This window comes from Notolabrus celidotus, chromosome 10 (assembly GCF_009762535.1).
Source record: "Notolabrus celidotus isolate fNotCel1 chromosome 10, fNotCel1.pri, whole genome shotgun sequence".
In the NCBI taxonomy this organism is placed as follows: Eukaryota; Metazoa; Chordata; class Actinopteri; order Labriformes; family Labridae; genus Notolabrus; species Notolabrus celidotus.
Window position 1 is genome coordinate 32,281,371 of NC_048281.1, and position 20,400 is coordinate 32,301,770.

The 20,400-nt window shown below is 40.5% G+C and overlaps 1 protein-coding gene across 1 annotated transcript in view; it reads right to left on the reverse strand.

The window, feature by feature from the left end:
• The window catches only part of xpo4 (exportin 4), an 84,009-nt gene that overhangs the window by 23,923 nt on the left and 39,686 nt on the right, over positions 1 to 20,400 (reverse strand). The window contains exons 8-9 of the mRNA XM_034693793.1: positions 14,303 to 14,460; positions 5 to 179 (exon numbers count right to left, since the gene is read on the reverse strand). Coding sequence (XP_034549684.1) covers positions 5 to 179; positions 14,303 to 14,460 — 333 coding nt within the window. The remainder of the gene's footprint in view (positions 1 to 4; positions 180 to 14,302; positions 14,461 to 20,400) is intronic.

Below are 20,400 nucleotides of genomic sequence, written 5' to 3' on the forward strand. Positions count from 1 at the left end.
TCACCACTTCCTCTAGAGCGGCACTGCGTCCGAACGAGCAGGTGAGTAGTGTGAGGCAGTTGATGAAGGAGGTGAAGAGTTCACTTGGCAGCGCTGTTAGGACACTTCGAGGGAACATGGTGATCAGATTGGAGATGATGTTGGAGATGCCCACCGCCTCCGAGTCCTCGATCTCAATCCTGGAAACAAAGAAAAAGAAGGTTTGAAGGAATGATGTGAGAAGCAAAACAAAAGCTAGGTCGAGCATGCAGTCGTATAGATCTTTACAAATCATCTGCTGATTAAATTATATGAAGTGGTGCGAATCGATTTTAAATACAGTTGAGGGAGTCCAAACTTCTCCTTCTGTATCTTGGATTCGAACCCCGTGCTCTGGCCTGAGGAGGGACGGTTTCCACTCTGCAGGGTGAGGCCGAGGCTACACCGGGGTCAATTTAACTTAAACTCACTGGTGACTGAGGTTTGGAAAAAGGCATGAAAATTGATCCTTCACCAAAACTTGTGGGCAACCTGACCCCTGAGCAGTTTTCCACTGCTGCATCTGAGTCTTTTTTTAATGGTATATCTGCCTCACAGCTCAGAGCAGGATGTTTAAACACAGTAATTACACTTTATAAGAGAAAACTACTTCATCACATCACACCGTGAAACATGGAGCGACAGGTCTGGCTCTGGACACACTAAATATGATGCTCACATGTTGTTGAACATAAAACTATACTGAAAGTGAGATGTAATGTTAGTTCTGCACCATCCGGATGAATGTAACCACAGCGCCTCAGCAACAAATGCAAAGAGAAGGATCATGGAAACATGTTACACAGCAATGTTTTTAAAACACGGCGGAAAGCTCACAGAGAGGGATGATCTGCAGCCATGTGAGCAACTCTGTGAGGATAAATGTTAGCATGGTCACAATAGTTTTCAAGCCAAGATCAGCAGCGTAATCGGCATCCTTTGTTTCCACCTGGGTAAAAAAAAACACAATAAGCCTTCCTCTTGTCCACCTCTCAAGCTCTGTATGCAAACTCTGCAAAACTACTGAGTTCTTCTGGAGAAATAGAAAAAAATAAACTGATAAAAATCTATTTTTTTCAAACTAAGTCCCACATTTCACTTAAATTAACAACAAATAAAGAAAAGACTTTATGTTAAATACTCACTTAAAGGTGACATATCATGCAAAATTGAATTTATATGTGTCCCTGGCATGTCTACAAACCCCCCGAGAATGAAAAAAATCCATTCTGCCCCGTTCTGATTTCTCCACCTTTCTGTAAATGTCTGTGAAACGAGCCGAGTCAGAGCTCGGAGCTTGTTCAGCCCATAGACTGTATAAAATAATACTGAACCCCTCCTCCGTTTTTCATTCCCTGCACACATGTGTGCTAACAAGGAGCTTAGGAGGGAGGCATGCTAGTTGTAGGCTGTCTTAATAAACACAAAGGTCGGTTTTACTCCCCATGTCTGCAGATTTGAAGATCTAGTAGATGATTTTTATTTATCATGGATAAGTGCTAGCGCTAGTTAGCATAGCTACATAGCTACATGTCGTAGCCATGGGCTGTAAATATGAAGGTCGTAGCTGTGTACAAAGACACACGTCGACATACTGACAAATAAAACAACAAGAAACACTAAATCTATGACCAATCCTTCAGAAAGGTCCTGCTGCCTTTCTGGTAGAGGTCGGTTTTACTCCCCACGTCTGCAGATTTGAAGATCTAGTGGATGATTTTTATTTATCATGGATACGTGCTAGCGCTAGTTAGCATAGCCACATAGCTACATGTTCGTAGCTGTGTACCAAGACACACGTCGACATACTGATAAATAAAACAACAAGAAACACTAAATCTGTGACCAATCCTTCAGAAAGGTCCTGCTGCAGGCGCCTCTCCATCAGAATCAGATTCTGGATCAGATTCAGAGGGTTGAAGTAACGCTATCTGTGAGCAGCCGTGTATATTCAGCCAACATGTAAACATTAGATCAACGTGCTGGACAGCCGAGGGCACATCCACTTCCTGAGGGGGCGTGGTCAGAGAGAAAACAGAGTGTTCTGAGGAGGGCTGAAGAAGAGGGCTTTTTAGGCAGACCAAAATCTGATTTCAAAGTGTTTTTTTGAGCATAAACTTTAAAGACATGTTTTGGGGACCTCTTAGACCAATATATATTGATGAAAAAAGCGTGATATGTCACCTTTAATACAAAACAATGTAGCTTGGTCAGAGACTGAAGTTTTACAGTGAATGGTGAACATGTTTGTAATCTATTTTTTAAGATTTTGAGTTATTATAATAACATTTTGTTTATAAAGCACCTTTAAAAACAAACGTTAACAAAGTGCTTTGACAAACAAGCATGGTAGGATTTGGAAGACAAAATAAACCTTTAAAAGTCAGGAGGGTGGAAAAGGTTAAGAACTATAAAGACAAATTAAATAGAATAAAGTGATGAAACTGTAGATCAATAAATCTGTTTTATAGAGGTTTTTAAAATAAATATATAAATAAAAGGGTTTCATGAGGAATTAGCAAAGTGATATTGAGTTGAGTACTGAGTATTTCAAAACAATGGAGACAGATTTATGAAGAAACAGACATGAAAAAAATGAAGATCCAACAACTTCTTAAGTTAAAATAAGGTAAATTAAAACATTTACAAAAGAAAAAGTGAAGTAAAAATATCTAAATAAATAGAAAATTATGGTTTTTAATACCTAGAGTCAATATTTAATGAAAGCACATGAGCAGATAACTTGTTGATGAACTTTATTGGGTCAAATTAATGTTTGAACCTGCTAAAGCATCCAGGATTTCCTGCACAAAATTCCATGGACATCCTCAAACAGGCTGTTAACGTTCATAAAGTCTCACTCTGCAACATCTTTTCTTTCCACTTCAAACATTAAAGAGATTTAAGTTTCTCAAAACCTCGCTCACTTTCTTTGAAATTCTTAAAATACTCCTCTGAAGTGAACCGAGCGCCCTGAGACTCAAAGAAAAGGAGCCTCGCTCAATGACAGATGTGTTACACCGCATTAAAAATCTTTGGGACAAACAAAACAATAAAAAAGTTGAAGTGTGAGAAAGCTCACGCTCCATGTGACGATTAAAAACAAGAACAAAACAAAACCAGGCCGTGTCCAAAGTCCCGTTATTAAACTATACTTATACTTTACAAGCAGTGTTGCTCTGTAGCTGCAGAACAAGACGAGGTTCAACTTTCAGCAGCAAAACTAAAACATCACGACACGCTTCATCGTCCTCTGAGGGAGGACTCGAGGCAACGAAGGCTTGTTGACAAATGAGAAAAGTGCGCCAGAAGCTAAAGGACATCAAGCAAATGTATTTATATAGAACGTTTCATCCATAAAGGAAACTTAATGTGCGTCACAAATAATCATATTTAGAAGAGTGAGGGAGTAAAAACAAGACGGTTATAAAAGTGTTTTTTTTACACATTTAATGAGGGATGCAAAAATATGTTGCAACTATCGCTTTTGGCAAAAATATAAAGCCCTCAAAATATGAAGATATATTATATATTGTCAGTAACACAAACCCTCAGTGTGAAGGCTGAGCAGGATACTTTAAAGGTGCAATTGGTAAAGGTTTAAAGTAGTCTAAGGAGGATCTGTCTCCAAATGATGTCAAACTTGTGTTTTGGATCTCTGTTCTGCAGCTTTTTATGTATAAACTAAGATATAATAAGACAATAGACAAGATATTTGTTACTGCTGGCATAAACTATCCTAAATTAAAACCTCATATCTGTCTGTCTCATTTTTATTTATCAATTTTGTTTAATTATCAATTAAATGTATGGTATTTTTTGTATGTATTATTATTTTTATTATCATAACTGTTATTATTATTATTTCTTATTATAACTATTTTAATTTTAATCTTTATTATTATATACATATTTATAGGGGGACATGTCATGTTCTTTTCAATGCTCTACTGGATAATCAAGCAGCAACCTCCAGTCTTCAAATATGAAGCCCATTTGGAAACGCTAAAAACTGCAGTTCATCAAGTGTCCACTAGAGGCTGGCTGCAGAAACACAGGAAACCACATACACACCCATTCAAAGAAGACGATCTTTACAGCAGAAATAAACATGTTTACAGCCTGGTACAAAAAATGTTTTAGGTCTGGATAGTTCATTTCTCTATCAGCACACACTGTACGGGGGTGATTATTTTATAACTTGTTATTTTTGAAAGTATTAAACTTAGGAGTTTTGCCCAAATAAGGGCATGGCTGACTTGATTGACAGGTGGACACCCTGTAGCTGTTAGCAAAAAGGATAAAGCCCACCTCTTTACCTCACACTAGCTCAACAGAAGTTGGGTTGAGTTCAGCATTTCCAATATGGCACTCGCTGACGATTGGCTTCAAAACAGCGCTTTGTTGTTCTCAATCTTGATCTGTCACTGTACATTTGCCATATTTCTAGATAGAATTATTAATGTAACAACAAAAACAAGTCCACTCCAGGAGACAAAACTAAATAAAACTAGATTAAAAAGAAGGATAAAGAAAGAGAAATACACACAATGAATATGTGATTATGCAACCTCTATTTCCATTGTTAGTGAAGTCTAAAAATGTCTCCGTTCAGTCGGATACACACCCTGAGACATACTTATGAAAGGCTACAAACGGACTGATAACACCGTGCCCTCTGCGTAGCTTGAAGCTACAACACGCCGTCTTATACAATGCAAACACTTGAAGCATTCACAGCATCTGCTTCAAGAACTTGTTTAGGGTTTTCCACATTTCTGCTCTGATGACAGAAACTTAAAGACGCTCCGGGGGGGAAATCCTCCTTTAACCCCTCTATAAAACCAGCGCCGACCCCCCGATGTTTCCAGGGTATTTTTGTCTCTTTGTCGCCTGAGCTGCATAAAAATAGCATAAAAGACCTAATCTTGAATTTTGGTTTTGAAGAGCTGCACCTCCCTGCAGAGAGAGAAAGGAACAGTGTGTGTGTGAGAGCGGCCGAGCTAACCTCTATCAGATGGAGTTAAATTGCGAACAGAACTGTTCAATCACTGCAGATCTGCCATCCCTCTCTGCATGCCTCTGCGATGAGGCAATAGGAAAAAAGCTCCAAGAATAGGTGATTACAGACCGAGCAGGAGAGGCGGGAAGAGAGAGAAAGAGAGTGAGAGAGAAAGGGAGAGAGAGAGAGAGAGAGAGACCCTTACTCACTGGGTCATGTGCTCCAACAACAAGCTCGTGTGCACATTAAAGTGAGTCTCAGTTATTTATACATGCGAGCGCGGGCCCTTAATTCAGATCAGAACCACTTTACTGACGGACACACCCACAAATGAACACAACATATGTCTTCTGTGTGTGTGTGACTTTAAGACACACACACACACAGTTCTCTTTAACACCAATATTTCTCTTTTAAACCTTCTTTTTCATCAACGTTTCACACAAATGTGATTTAGCACCAAATACTGAGAACGTTCAAGTATCCACAGGTGGCAGAGACTCAGATTGTTCTCTAATTCTTAGCAGGGATGTAATCACGAGTTATGCTAGTTTGAACAGTTTAATTCATGTGAAATCTTGTGTGGCTCCAAAGATATGTAGCCTCTACTGTCCCTAAATAAAAGGTCCTAATCCCTGTGGTTTCCCCCAGTACATTTCTTAAAGAATGAACTCAAGTTTTCTGTAGCAAGCTTTTATCCCCTGTTTTAATTTAAAGAGTTAATATCAGTAAATGCCTTTTTTTCTTCTTCAAATTAAAGATAAGAAAGTACTGTGTTAGCCTGAATAATTGCCTTGATGTTAGACATCCCAGAATTTATGACACCCCCCCCTTTTTCAAGACTCATCTTTAAAAGGTTTGACTTATAAAGACCAGATCTTGCTTTATAAATAAAACAGCTTTAAAGCTCCTGTGAGAGACTTCTGGGTTGCATTGATTTTGGCGCCCCCTGTTGGCAAAGTCTAAGTCTTACCTTTTTGCTGGTTTTGTTCTGTGCATGTACAAGTAATAATACATTTATTTGTAATGCACCTTTCAAAACCAGAGTTACAAGGTGCCATACAGACATACTTTAAAAAAACAAGGCTAAAGCAAGCTGATAAAACTGTAATATCATGAAGTTAAAATAAACAAATTAAGTATTATTGGCACAGCAGTTCAGAGTAAGCCTTACGAAGAAGGACATTTTTAGTGAGGAGTTAAAAGAGGACACAGATTCAGCTAACCTAAGATCATCTGGTAAGGAGTACCAAACATTGGAGACCCGAGTCGAGATTCAGGAACATAAAGACGGTTTCTGCCAGAGGATCTTAAACAATGATTGGGAGCATAAGGAGTTAAGAGGTCTTGACCATGTAGGGCTTTAAAAACAAGTAATACAATCTTAAAATCAATTGTAAAACTAACTGGTAGCCAGTGAAGGTCAGCAAGAACAGGAGTTATGTGGTCACTTCCATTAGAGCAAGTTTAAAGCATGCATAAGTAAGGTTTTCTGACAACAGCTTTCTTTTAATAGTCAACATAGGTAATGCACAAAAGGTCTGTATCTGCAGCGTACTGTTAGCTAATTAGCCGTCCCCCACCTGCAGTGGTTTCAGACATTAAAAATAAAGAGATATAAATGCTCAGACTTCTTGCTGGTGGTCTTATTTGCTTTTAAAGGCCACAAAGAGGAATCTTTATTAATTTCAGTCTGTTTCATCACCAGCTCAAAACTCTCACAGGAGCTTTAAAAGAAGGTATGTTGTTGCTTTTACTATCTTTTAAATAAAATCATGTTTTCAATGCATTTTAAAATCAAACCGTCACATTAAAAATCCTGTGAGAATATTTAACTGGGTGTGAAACAGGCTGAAATTTAAACTAAGAGTCTTTATGATGTACAAAAGCAAACAAAACCATCAGTGACAATTATATATTAATATTTTCAACGCCAGAATTTTTAACATTCACAATAAGACACATTTGAAAGTTAAAAGAGAGCAGGGTGTGTTTGTTTTTCAGAAAATAACACCGTGGCATGAAGAGGATAAAATCAGCAAAGTGATGCAATGTACATCTTTGCCCACAGGGGGCGCCAAAACCAACACAAACCTCAAGTTCCTCACAGCAGCTTTAAATGAATCTAAATGTGTTTCCTACAGTGAGAGTTAGACCATGAAGGATGTTAATGTGCTCTCTCTCCTCTCAGTTCTGCAGCCATGAGTCAGTTCAGTCCTTATTTTGATTAAGTGCAGAGAATAATTAAAGCAGCTGCTCCAGGTTGAAATAAAGGACTGTACGGCTGCCTGAAGGTCAATGGGAGTCTATAATCATGAGATATTTTATGACCTCCTCACTGATTATAAAAGATAAATGGGTCAAGACTGTCGGCCTCGTCTTGGTTGTACCCGTTAAGTCGAAAACACAGCTCCTCTCAAACCCTGAGGTAGCTGTCCCCGTTACCCAGCGGCTATAAACAGAGCTCAAATCTCCTCTAATGTGTCTTCCTGAGGCCCCGAACACACACACCGAGTCCCCGCACAGCTCACAGGGACAATCAATAAGACTCCACAAAAAGCCACCTGTGTGGCAGACCACAGGCGCACACGTCTGGTTTTGTTACTCAGCATAAAATCTATTTCTTCATGCGACCTCTGCAAACAGAGTCACCGCTGCACCGAGAGGCTCTGCGGCGGCTCAGGTTCTTTGACGCCACACACCTGCCCACGCCGATTCAAGTCTAATGTCTGTGAAACCACGTCAGGCATGAATCATCTGGAGTCGTAATCTGGTTAACTTATGAAAGGTACAGCTTCCACTCAGCTCAGGTTTTTAAAAGTGGTGTTATTAAGTCTTCAACCCGGGGAGAGGTCGTTGATTTCTTGATTGGATGTTGGATAATTTTAGATGTAGACGTCTGACTCTCTGTCTGCTCGTAGATCGAACATCACACCTCCACAGGATGTGAGGGCGATCATTTGAAGAGGATTTGATTGAGTTTGTTTGTTGAAGTATTTAGTTTTCAAGTCTTTGTACATTTTATTGAAATTATATTAAAAAAGGGGGGAAAGACTTGATATATACCTACTGTTTCCTCCTTTTAGAAACATGTTTTTGTTTTTTATCGTGAGTTTTCTTGTCACATATGAAAGAAATCATACCTTGTGTGTAGTGCTGGGCAATATTGAAAATGATGTTATCATGATAAATATCAGATCATTATTTCATTTAAATTTAAAGGCAGATTTTTGCTTCTGAGTGAAAGTTGAAGACAGTCAGTTTGTATCTGGATTTAGTTTTCTGATCAGCTTCTTGAATCCATAATTTCTGATGGTGCTAAGAGGAAGCAGGTCTTTAATGTAAGATGAGATTTTTGTGAAGTTTTAGTTTGTAGATTCTTATTTTTCCTCAGGTTGAGGTTATTTCCATAACTTGATTTAAATTTACAACAAAGACATATCAAACTGTATTCTGTGTATCAGTTTATAGAGTATTGTTTTGAGTTGTGCACTCCCCTTTAAGATTACTAAAGGTTACAGTTAGAGTGGTGTTGTTTCCCACAGTGCAGTGAATGCATCACGATCGTTCAGTGATCAGTTGTACTACGTGTAATGGTTATTTGACTTGGTCAACTTACAAAACTTAAATCTCAAATTAAAACCCAGCCACGGGGCACGGGGAGAGTGGATCTTACACGGTGTCCAAAAAAGTGTCAATGTCCAGCCAAGTACCTTGGGGGACCGGGCCTTTGCCATAGCCGCCCCCACCCTCTGGAACGCTCTCCCCCCACACATCCGTGCTTCTGACTCACTTCATTCATTTAAGAAACAGTTAAAAACTTACCTTTTCAAACAGGCATTCCCCACACATTAACTATTCCACCTCTTCCCTTGTCGTCTGCTTGTCTTATATGTCTTTATTGTATTTATTTATTGTCTCTCTTGTAAAGCGTCTTTGAGTTATTGAAAAGCGCTATTTAAACTTAAGTATTATTAAGTATTCAGTCTCTTGGTGGTTTATTGTTTAACAAAAGCTTCGCTCAAACAAAAGGTAGCGTCTCTTTCGAATCTCCCGGTAAAAAATCTTTCACCATTCCTGGTGTCTGCACCTCCTATCTTACCTACCCATATATGTAGACATCACCTGGTGCAGAACTACCAACCTACAAAAGTGAGTAACGAAATATACTAATACCCCTATGGCATCAAAGTTAATTACCTTAAATGAAATAACAATCAATCAATCAATTGATTAAAGTACAAATAATCAAATATAGGAAACATTGTAAATAGCTCCAACACTACGGTCACGGTGGACATTAAACGTGTTAGAAATGCACAGCAGAAGTTGCCTCTGTGCTCTTCCTTTACCTTCATCCTGTAAGTATATTTAATGAAGTGTATGAAGTTAATAGTTAACGCAGAGTCGACTCAGTGTCAGACTAACGACTAGGTTTTGAGTTTTCTTCAGTGTCGCTGTCCTTCGTCTCAGCTGTGTTTACAATCAGCTCCAAATGCCTTTAAGCCCCGCCTACCTCTCACCCTGCGACTTGATTGGCTGTTCAATGCCGTCTTCTTCTTCTGTCTAATGTTGGGTGGAAACTAGTGTTTAAGGCTCACTGGGGCCCCTTCTTTTTTTAGTGGTTGGGCGGTGTAATTACATTAACAACATTTACATTGATGCTTTGTCTTTGTGTTGATTATTTTCTGTGGAGGGCCACTCGGCAAGCCTGTTAGGGTTTTTTTGGCTTTTTGGTGACAAGACCACCACTGGTGCAGATGATACCACTTGGGTCAGATCAGCCGAGCGGTTCAGCCCGGTACCCGGGCCGCGAGAGCAGTCAGGCCGAAGGACCCAACGCGCCGCGGGAGACCCAGGCCAGGGGACAAGCCAAGGACCCAGACTGGAAGCAAACAGGTACCGCCAGGGCACCCAGGGCGACCCCAGGGTCACCCAGCAGGAGGAAAGGGGGGCGAGGGGGGAGAGATCCCGCAGCCCCCCCAAGGAATACCTCCATAACACCGCCCCCACAGCCCCCCAAGACAGAGCCAAAGGAGCCACCAGGGCCGAGGGGGCCCAGCACCAGGAGCAGACAGCCAGGCAGCCGGGCAGGACCCGGACCAGAGCCCGCCAACCGGCGCGCTGGAGTGGGGGAAGGACGGAGGGGGCAGGGCCAATCCCCCCCGCCCCCCCGACCACTCCCCACCCGCGCCCCGCGACTGATGGACCAGGCCGTGGGGGCATATTTATCCTCCGTTAAGCACAACCATAAATGCAGCAATTGCTCAAAGTTATCCTCAATATGTTTAGACTCCTGTTTGTAAAACTGTCTTTTCTCTCTCATGCTCCAAAGGTCAGGTTATTAAAAAATGAAATTTGGTTATAATGTTAGTGAGAGTCATGCAACAATTTCCTCATAGTGTTGTTTTTCTTTTTTAAACCTGCAGAGCTTCAATCGAGAGCTCATGAATCAGTCCACATGAGTTTGATTTCAGTGGTTAGACGAGGTCTGTGTGAGATAAAAGGAGGGATGATTGATGATAGCACACTTTGATTCACTTAAACACGCACACACGCTACATCCACCGATCTCTGAGAGGTTGTTTGAAAATAAAAAACATGAAATGTCAGTGTCAGAAGCAGAAAGATATAATCTGATTTACTTTAAACGAGAGGAAACCGAGAAGCGTGAGTTAGTGGTTAACTCCGCGCTGGAAGACGAGCTCTTCTCTGCAGCCAGCTTCCCGTCGAGCGAGCAGATGCTGGATTCAGAGGCCATTAAAAACACAGACTCAACAAGTAATTACTTCCTGTAAATACAGCAGAGATGGCACAGCATGAGTCACTCTGCAGCTGACGTCGGGCTCTGTCACTTGTTGAGTCTCTGGGTTTGAGAAACATGAAATCCTTGAGACGCTGTAAGGAGATAATCTCTCAGTGATCCTGTTCCCTGAGTTCTGCTCTGTGCTCAGGTGAAACAGTCAGCTCAGGTTAAAGCATTAGATTCTGATTAAATGTACAAACATGAAGATTTAATACATAATCCAAATCTGCACTACCAGAGATTACATGTCCTTTTTGTTTAATCTTTTATCTTCTACAAATCCTTCAGAGTGATTTGTGTTGAAATAATGAAGAAAATCTTTCTCTTTTTTTGCTTGTTGAGGAAACAGGATTGTTTTTTATTACCAAGGATGTATTTAATTTAAAAAAACACCCTCATTATTCATCATTAATGTCTCATAATGAACAGGAGTCCCAGCATCTCAGGAGGAGCTGCTTTCAAACCTCAAGTTCTGCATTAGTTTCATCTGTTGTCTCCTTAAACACTTTGAAGTTTTGTAGATTATCAAATTATCATAGCAACAATTACCTAAAAGAAAGAACTCACAATCAGTACATGCACCTTGCTTTACCTCTGACGTATCCCATATGGACTGAGTAAATATTACAAGGCCATTACAAAATACTGGCTTCAGGAAAAAGTGTTCTACAGTGAATTCTCTTTTTAATACGGCTCCAAAAAGAATGGAGTGAAGAGCGGTGTGTTTATTTAGCCAGGGACAAAGATCTTTCATGACAGGCAGGAACCTCCTTAAAGTTCCCGTCTCAAACTTTAAAACTAAAGGTGACCGAGCGTTCGCTGGTGAGGCTCCTCGACTTAGGATCTCAGACTAGCAGCATCATTATCTTCTTTTAAATCACGTCTGAGAACATATTCTTCATTGAAAGGCCTTCTTGTAATATTATGATTTATCCATGATGCTGTATTTATTTCTATTAATGGTTTTCTTTGATTCTTCTTAATTTGTTTTACAGATTTTTAATTTTTTGAATTGTTTTTAGGAGGTTAACTTTTACTCAGCTGTTGCTTTATTTGTATTCTTCTATTTTTTTTTATACTTTATTGTGTCAATATTGTTCATACAACCTTACAGGTTCAAACCTTTTTAACACATGTTTTGTTGGAACTTTTGTTACCCTTCACCCATACAAAATCAGAAAGCAAATTATAAATTTTTTAAAAATTAAAAAGCTGTTGCTTTAAAGCTCCTGTGAGGAACTTTCTGTTTGTGTTGACTTTGGTGCCCCCCTGTGCACTAAGTGATCTTGCTTATTTTGTCCTGTACATGTGTAAATTATGTTATCTCCTCCTGCTTTCAACTAACAGTCAACTATTTCACTCATTAAGAATATTTACTGCAGAAAAAGGGTTTTTCGGTATCTGGATATATATGGATGTATATTTGTTTTTTTTTGTTTTTTTTCTATACTTATTGCTCTTTTATCTTTTTTAATTATTATTATTTTTTGATATTCACCTACTCATCGTATTGTAATTTCACTATTCTTTATTTTCCTGTTTGAGTACTTGTCAATCTTTTATTTTAAGTTACTATCACATATTATTGGCTTTTTAAAAAAAAAATTATTCATTTACTTAATATGTTTCTTATACAAAAACGTCACTTTCTTGAATTGTTTGCACTGATCTTTTTTTTGTAATGTGTCAAAATCTAAATAAAAAGATCTTTGAAAAAAAAAAAGAAAAAGGGTTTTTCGTGACGTGCTGTCCATCACCTCATCTGACACCTACCCTCTCACAGTGATTTCAGGCTTTAAAATAACAAAACGGAAATGATCAATACCTTTTTTAACAATCTTGTTTGCTTTTCTAGATCATAAAGAGGCATCACTGTTCTTTTCAGTCCATTTCATGACCACTCAAAAACTCCTCACAGGAGCTTTAAGTTGTTTCTTTTAAACTCCATATGTCTTGCTAGTTCAATATGTCTCCCTATCTTTCTTTATTCATTATTATTTTGTTATTTTTATGATGTAAAGCACTTTGTAACGTCTGTTTTGATAAGTGCTGTTGACTATGTATGATCAAGTATGCAACATGTGCATTATCTCTCATGAGTTTGTGCCTTCCTGTATTGATCACCTTGTGAACTCATATCTGCGTGTCCCTCTAAGTTCTTAACTTTTTGTATCTTAATGTTTTAAAAGATTCATAAAATAAAAAGTTTTAAAAATCTGCAACTCATGACTGAGTTTTAGTGTCACATGTAGAAAAAAGTTACTTTGAATACAATTAAAATCACAATTAATATGTTTGCATTTGAAAATGGATCCTACTGTGAATCCAGTGTGTCAACAAACAAACATGTTCTACTGCTGCTCTGTTTAGAAAAACCCGTCACTGATTAATCCTTACATTCTAAGACTGATGTTGTAAATTAAAAACTCTGCATCTCTTGCAGTTAAAATAATACTCTGCTCATAAAACAAGCTTGAACTTAATTGCATAAAGAAACAGGACAGTTGTAGATTATCAGATCATCTGTGTTTATCTTCAACAAGTTAATGATTTAGAACAATAAGACCTGATTCATTTTGTTTTTAGATTATCAACCAGTAACTGCAGCTCTAGCAGTCACATTAATGTGTCAGTATGTTACAGACTAGACGAGTACTGTACTCTCAAATGTGATTTCTAACATCTCTCCTTTGTTAATAAAAAATCAGGCAGGCAGCCGATGAACACACATTCTGGGTTGAAGTGGAAAAACATCTTCATGCTGAAACACTCAAAATAAAAATGCTGTTTTGGGGCGCCGGTTTTATCTTGCAGTTAAAATAAATATTATAATAAATTGTTTTTATAAAGCACTTGTCATGACATTAAATGCAGCTCAAAGTGCTTTACAAATATACAAAATGTATAAAAAACTAAAAATTCAAATGATCAGTAAACAATGAAACATTAAAACAAACACACGCTGCACTAACAGAGGGTATGACCCTTGAAGCAGACGGCCCTTCACTGCATTTCAGCCCCTGCTCTCTCCTCCCTGTGTCCTGCTCGATCCTATCCTCTAAATAAAAGCATGACGACACCAAAATAAACTCCAATAAAATGGAAATGCTCATTTGTGCTTCATGTAAGTCAAGGAATAAACATTTCAGATAATGTATGTCCAAAGAAGAAGATAAATGTTTGAGCAAAATGTGAATAATTTCACTCGATGCCTCGCTGACAGGCTGCAGTGAAAAACAGTCATCGATCATTCTCTGGGCGCCATGAACGTCTGCTCCAACACGATGACACTGAACCCAACAGTCATCCAGACATTTGAGTCCTGACTTCAGCCGCAGACAGCCGACCCTCACTGTTCACACAGCCGAGCCGCTAACAAGGCTTCACACACTCCAACACACACGTCTACCTTAACCTGCGTCACACAGAGCCCCTAACAGAGCTCCGAGTAAAGAGCTGAGGACAAACGCACTCACCCGTTGATCATGCTGAGCAGACCCTCCACCAGGTGGGCCAGGTACGATACCTGCGCGCTCTCATCTGGGAAGATAGGCCCGTGCATGGAGGCCAGCTGGGCCAGGCACTGCAGGGAGTCCTGGGCCATGTCCGAGTCCTCCCGGATCTTCCTGTGCACCTGCGAGAGGAGAGAGGGAAGGTTGGTGTCTGTTTTAAGGGTGTGAAAGACGAGTAAAAGAGAAGCTGCTGGATGAGGTTTGAGTGAAAGCACAGAGAGAATAAATACAAGGATAAACAGGGAGTTCATGTTTTACTGAAAAATCAATTTCAGTGTTGTCTTCTTCTTGAGGAGAGAAAACAAGGACAGCTTTCATGTTCTCCTTTTCTTATAATAAAATCCAAATCAAGCATGAAGTTTGTTTGGAGTTATCGTCTTAAAAACACAACAGAGCTCAAAGCACCTTTTATGATACAAATTAAGACACATAACGCTCACATTAAAATCACTTAATACCAGATTAGAAACATAAGAGAGAGAGAAAGCTCCTCTGCCTCATTAGAAATATTGATTTATAGAGAGTATTTCACTGTTTTTATCAATTTACAAATCAAAGTCATCGTTTGTTTTTTAATACCTCACTTAAGTATTTCTTTTATTACTTTTAGGGAACCTGTGAGTGCTCTGTTCTGGGATTAAATACAGTGTTAGTATAATTTGTGATAATAATTTTAATGCATGCAGAATTTGCTTGTAATTACTGAAGGTTAATAAAGATATTTTCATGTTTTGGTTTCATCTGACGGCTGCAAAAAGAAGCTAGAGTTCTGCAGGTCGAGGCACAATGTCTCTCCTTTTGAATATGATTTTAATTTAATCTAAATGCAACTTTTAACAATTATTATTATTTATTTTATTACTTAATTTTTGTATTTAACCAGGAAAACTACATTGAGATTAAGAATCTCTTTTACAAGTGTGTCCTGGTCGAGATCGGCAGCAACACGTTCCAACAAACTCACAGGCGACCAACACAGCGTTCTAAAAGATGACAACATGTCATGAATTCAGAACAAAAGTCAAATCAGTCAAAGCATCTGAAAGCTGATGCATCTTCCTCAAATGTGTTCAGTCTGCTTTAAAAACATTTAACATTTTAAACTTTAGAGATAAAATAATGACAATCCTTTTAAACTGTCTGCATCTGTAATTAGCAAGAAGATGATTTCTGCAGCAGCTGGACTGGATGAACATCAGTAACAAGAAGTTTAGAGACAATTTAGAGAAAGATTATTTGTTTAAGTTTATCAAAGTCACTAGCAGCTACTTTCAGAAGCTGCAGTGACGCTGTTTGCAACATGTTTAATGGTAAACGGCCTCCTGCAGGCAACATCAGAGCTGCAGAAGTCTCACCTAATGTGTCACAGGTGTCCAATCCAAGCAAACAAGTTCTTAGTAAGGATGGGGAAATATTCAAGACCTGTGCAAATTAAATTTAAGACTGTAGAGTGAATCCTAATGGTTGTATATTTTGTAAATGAGTTAAATGCATTCAGGACGTCTCCAGAAAGTAGGAACAAGGATGCATGTCATATCCTTTGAATGCAGCGTGTGGAAGTAAATTTAATTTGAGAACATTGGTTTTAGGTTTCTTCGAGGATGTCATGCCTGCTCTAATATTTCTTGTATTTAAAACTAAACTCGAGGTGAACCTCGGGGGACTGCCGATCGGAAATCAAAGTCCCGGGCACAGAAGGAAAAGGTGAACCTGTCTCGTCTTCCTGTCAACACTTTCAAAAGCAGCCCGGCTGATTCGAAGCAGGATTAGTACTCACTGGCGTAACCCAGCAAGCAGAGACGAAGCGAAATGACGAATTGATTTTCAGCACAGTCTGTCTTCAGACACTGTGATCCCGGTCTCAAGCAGACAATCACCGAGCTCGCCTGAGCCCACAGACAGCTTCAATCAAACCCAGAGAGGCTTCAGTCAGTCACATCTCAGTCTGCTCAGTTGTGGGTTTTGTGGTTTGTCTGTTTTGAGGTTTCACACTCCGGCAGCAGAGGAGGCATTGTTTGTTTTAACTCTGCACACAGACGCACACACAGAAAGGTAGCAGGAGCAGGAACAGGACTGCGAATCATCACAGCCTCTCAGCAACATGTTTCCAATAACAGTGAAATGCGGACGTCTGGAGCTCAGCTGTTTTCCTCCAGCGCGCTCTCCCCCCCTTCAGCGAGTCCGAGCCCTTTTCCTCTGTCTTCTTCTTCTTCTTCTCCCGTCTCTTGAGCTGTCATCCTTTTAAATCCAGAGTGTCTTCACAGCCGGCTCCACACGCCGAGCCAGCGCATGACTCCATCGCAGCAACAATCAAACTTTCAACCTCCCTTCTCCTGGTTGCTTCTTCCTCCTCTTCTTCTTCTTCAACCCTTTCCTTCTTCACTTCCTCAACCCCACAAATTCCTTCTCAGTACCTCTCCCCTCTCCTTTGTTTGGACTCTTTCTGTTCTGCAGCTGGGGTTCCTGGTTGATCGTAAGACACGCTTGCTGAGAAGAGATCTCAGATGCTAACGCAGCGTAGCCACTGTAGTTTTCAGCCCTGCTGCTGCTGCCGCTGCTGCCGCTGCTTCCCTCTTCCAGAGCGTGAAGTCATCCTCTGGAAGAGCTGGGTGAGAGGAGGAGGAGGAGGAGGAGGGGTGCTGGGTGGATGAGCAAGAGAGAGAGAGAGAGAGAGAGAGAGAGAGAGAGAGAGAGAGAGAGAGAGAGAGAGAGAGAGAGAGAGAGAGAGAGAGAGAGAGAGAGAGAGAGAGAGAGAGAGAGAGAGAGAGAGAGAGAGGGGGTGGGAGAGGTAGTGCAAGGCCAGAGGATTGAGCAGCTCGAGCTCTGAAAAAGCAGCTGCACCAGCGAACGATCCGTGCAATGCCAGTAATGTCAGTCGCCTTGAGTCTGACTATAGTTAGAGATACACAGCTTGTGTGGGTGTGTGTGTGTGTGTGTGTATGTGTGTGTGTGTGTGTGTGTGTGTGTGTGTGTGTGTGTGTGTGTGTGTGTGTGTGCGGTGTGAGAGGGTGTGTGTGCATAAGTGAGTGTGTGAGTATGCCCGGAGTGGGATGGATGGAAGAAAAGAGAAGGAGAAGCAACAATATGGAAACATTTTGTGCCTGCAGATCAGATGACAGCTGATTTTGCACACTGATTAAACAATACGTTTAAGGATCAGAGCGGCGTCTGATCTTTACGACGACGTCACGGCTGATGATGTGACGTGCGTCTGATCCGCTTTGACAAGTAGGAAGAGTTCAGAGCTGACGTTTAAAGAGTTTAGGTTCTAGTTACGACCGCAATATACGAGTCTGACAACAAAGACATAATAATGTGAAATAATAACACCAAGCAGAGACTGATTCTGCAGAACGATACCGTCCTGACTTGTGAAATATAATTATGGATCACCAGGAGGGAGATATTGGCCAAAGAAGAAGAAGAAGGTAAGGTCGTTCAGAGTTGAAAAGAAAGGTGGAGGGTGCTCTCAACCTTCAGGAAGCGATGCCCTCACCTCCACAGACTGTGCCGTCCTATGTGACAATTACTGCCCGGTTTATAGACAATGAGCAGGACATGCATTCCTGTGTGCTATAAGCTGACAGGACTTACAGCGAGGCTCATATGACAGAGGTTTGACTGAAGGCTACAGAGGAATGAGAGCTGACTGAAGAAGACCCTGCTGTAGCTGTTGGAGGTATAATCAGCTGTTTTATAGTTCTGTTATTTAATCTGCAGACTAAAAACATGAACATTGATTCATCTCAGTGGGACCAACCAACGTTTTCTTTCTGCCCCTTTGCTGGATCTGTGTTTTGTCTCTCTGCAGGTCGATGGTGGGCGGAGTTTCGCTGCACCTGGGAGAACCTGGCCAGTCTTCCCAGTCTCATCCTCCTCAGCAGCCTGTTGCACCAGCTGTGTGTAAGTTGTGTTCTAAGTTAGAGTGTAAAGTCCTCACTAAACCAGACGTTGAAACTAGTTAGTTTGTAACTTAAAGCTGGGGTTGGTAATCACATTTAGATCCACTTTTTGTTATACTGGTTAAAATGATCTTTATGTCCTGATGGCAATCAATACATGATGTGTTCTTAAAAAAGAGCGAAGAAAAGCTGCTATCTACAGCCGGAGTAAACCTGAGAAAACACCAACCAATCAGCCTTTTTTGGGTGCCAAACTTTTAAACCATTCAAATCCCGTCCTGCCGTTCTGCCCGCCTCCTGCGCGTACATTTCCCCGGTGTTCACTCCCCGTCTCCTGCCTCTACTTCCCCTGACTCTACTGACTGCCCCTCTCGCTCGACCTCAGGCCTGTCCCCTCTGACCCGATGAGGTGCTTTGCTCAGGACTGTAGTCCGGATCAGAGTCTAAAAAGCTCTCACCACGGGGCTCTGACAAGCAGAAGAATTAATGACATTTACTAAGTCCTACAGAAATGTAGATGTATTGTAGCGTCCATCCGGACGCTGTAGTGATGACGTGCCGATTCGTGAACACGTTGATCTTTAATAACCGGTCACTGTCGGCCGTGATCACACCAACCAACAAAACAACAATCAATGTTTGAATGAATGAAGAACTTCTCCTCTTGTCTCTCCTCTCTCCCGCTCACACACTCTACACATCTCCTGATGCCTTCACTGACCGTCAACACTGTAGGAATTAAGAACATCTACACTGAACAGGTTTAACAAACAGTAGAGTTGTTACAGTATTATATATGTGTTATAACTTTTCTCCTGATATCGTGTCACCAGTACAACTGGATAATGCTAGCATGATAGTTGTGAGTGCTAACAGCAGCCATGTTTGTTTGTGTTTTTAACTTTCACTATGATAATGTTTTGGTGAGGACCGGTTTTGAATCAGTCACCATCATATGGTCGCAAGTCAGCGGCGCTGGTGCATGTGAGCAGGGGGGGCGTCGTTTTGGAGGAGCTCAGAGGGAGGAGGGGAGGGGTTAGACGGAGTCCTGAGGAAATGCTACATTCAAATTCATGCTAGTTTTCCCGAGACTGCCAACCCGAGCTTTAAGTTGTGTCATTGTTTGGTTTCACCACAGAGACGTAAGGTTCATCTCAACTAGTAGACCGTAACACTCAAACTAATCAAAAAAACTATCTGATGTGACGTTTACACTTCCAGCAGCCAATCAGAGGAAAGCACAGATTTTGATGCATTGTTATCTTTCATGCCTAATCGTCTCAGAACTGAGGAACAGCTGAAACAAACTAAAGTAAGGTGATAACTAAAGCCTGAATCCTTAATCTACCGTGTGTGTATAATAAGTGACATTGAGTGGTAAAATGATCAACTACAACATATGTTAATACTCAAGAGGAAATCTTGGTCATCACATTTTTCCAAAGGATGTAATCTCTCACAGATATCACGTTGCCAATGTAATATAGCTGGGAGAACCAGCTATGAACAAATCATCCCACCTTTCAGAACGACGCGCCATGGCAGCCGATGTACTCTACAGAGGACTTTACACCAACTAGGAGCTAAGTGTAAGAATTAAGATGTAACTTAGGCTGACGTTGGAACCATCTCAGCTGGTGCAACGCCCAAAACTCAAGTAGAGTGTAAACTCCATCCTAAATGAGACATTGCGTTCAAACTAGGCTACGTTTGAATTTACACACAGCTGGTGCAACAGGCTGCAGGGATCTCCACATGTCAGTGTGGTTTTGTTTAGTCATCTTCGGCCATCTTTGTAGTTTTTTTCACACCATCCAACATGCTTACACTCGCAAACAACTGACACACTGATTTCCTGACGAACACACTTCTTCTTCTTTGTACATTTTAGTACATCGTCTTGTTGACCGTGCATTTCCCTTCTTTTTCATATGTCTTGTGAGACGGGTCATGACACCCACAATATATTTATTATCCTAGATTCACTGCCTTGTGAAAGTATCCATGTATCAAGCATTGTATCATGAGCCACCAGGTGAGTCCCTCCCTTGTTTTTATACTCTTTAATGCATCTCTGAGGCTAACAAAATCTGTCCTCTCTCCTTTCGGTCAGCAATGACAAATCTTTCCCCAGCAGATTATATCAACAGGAGGAAGATA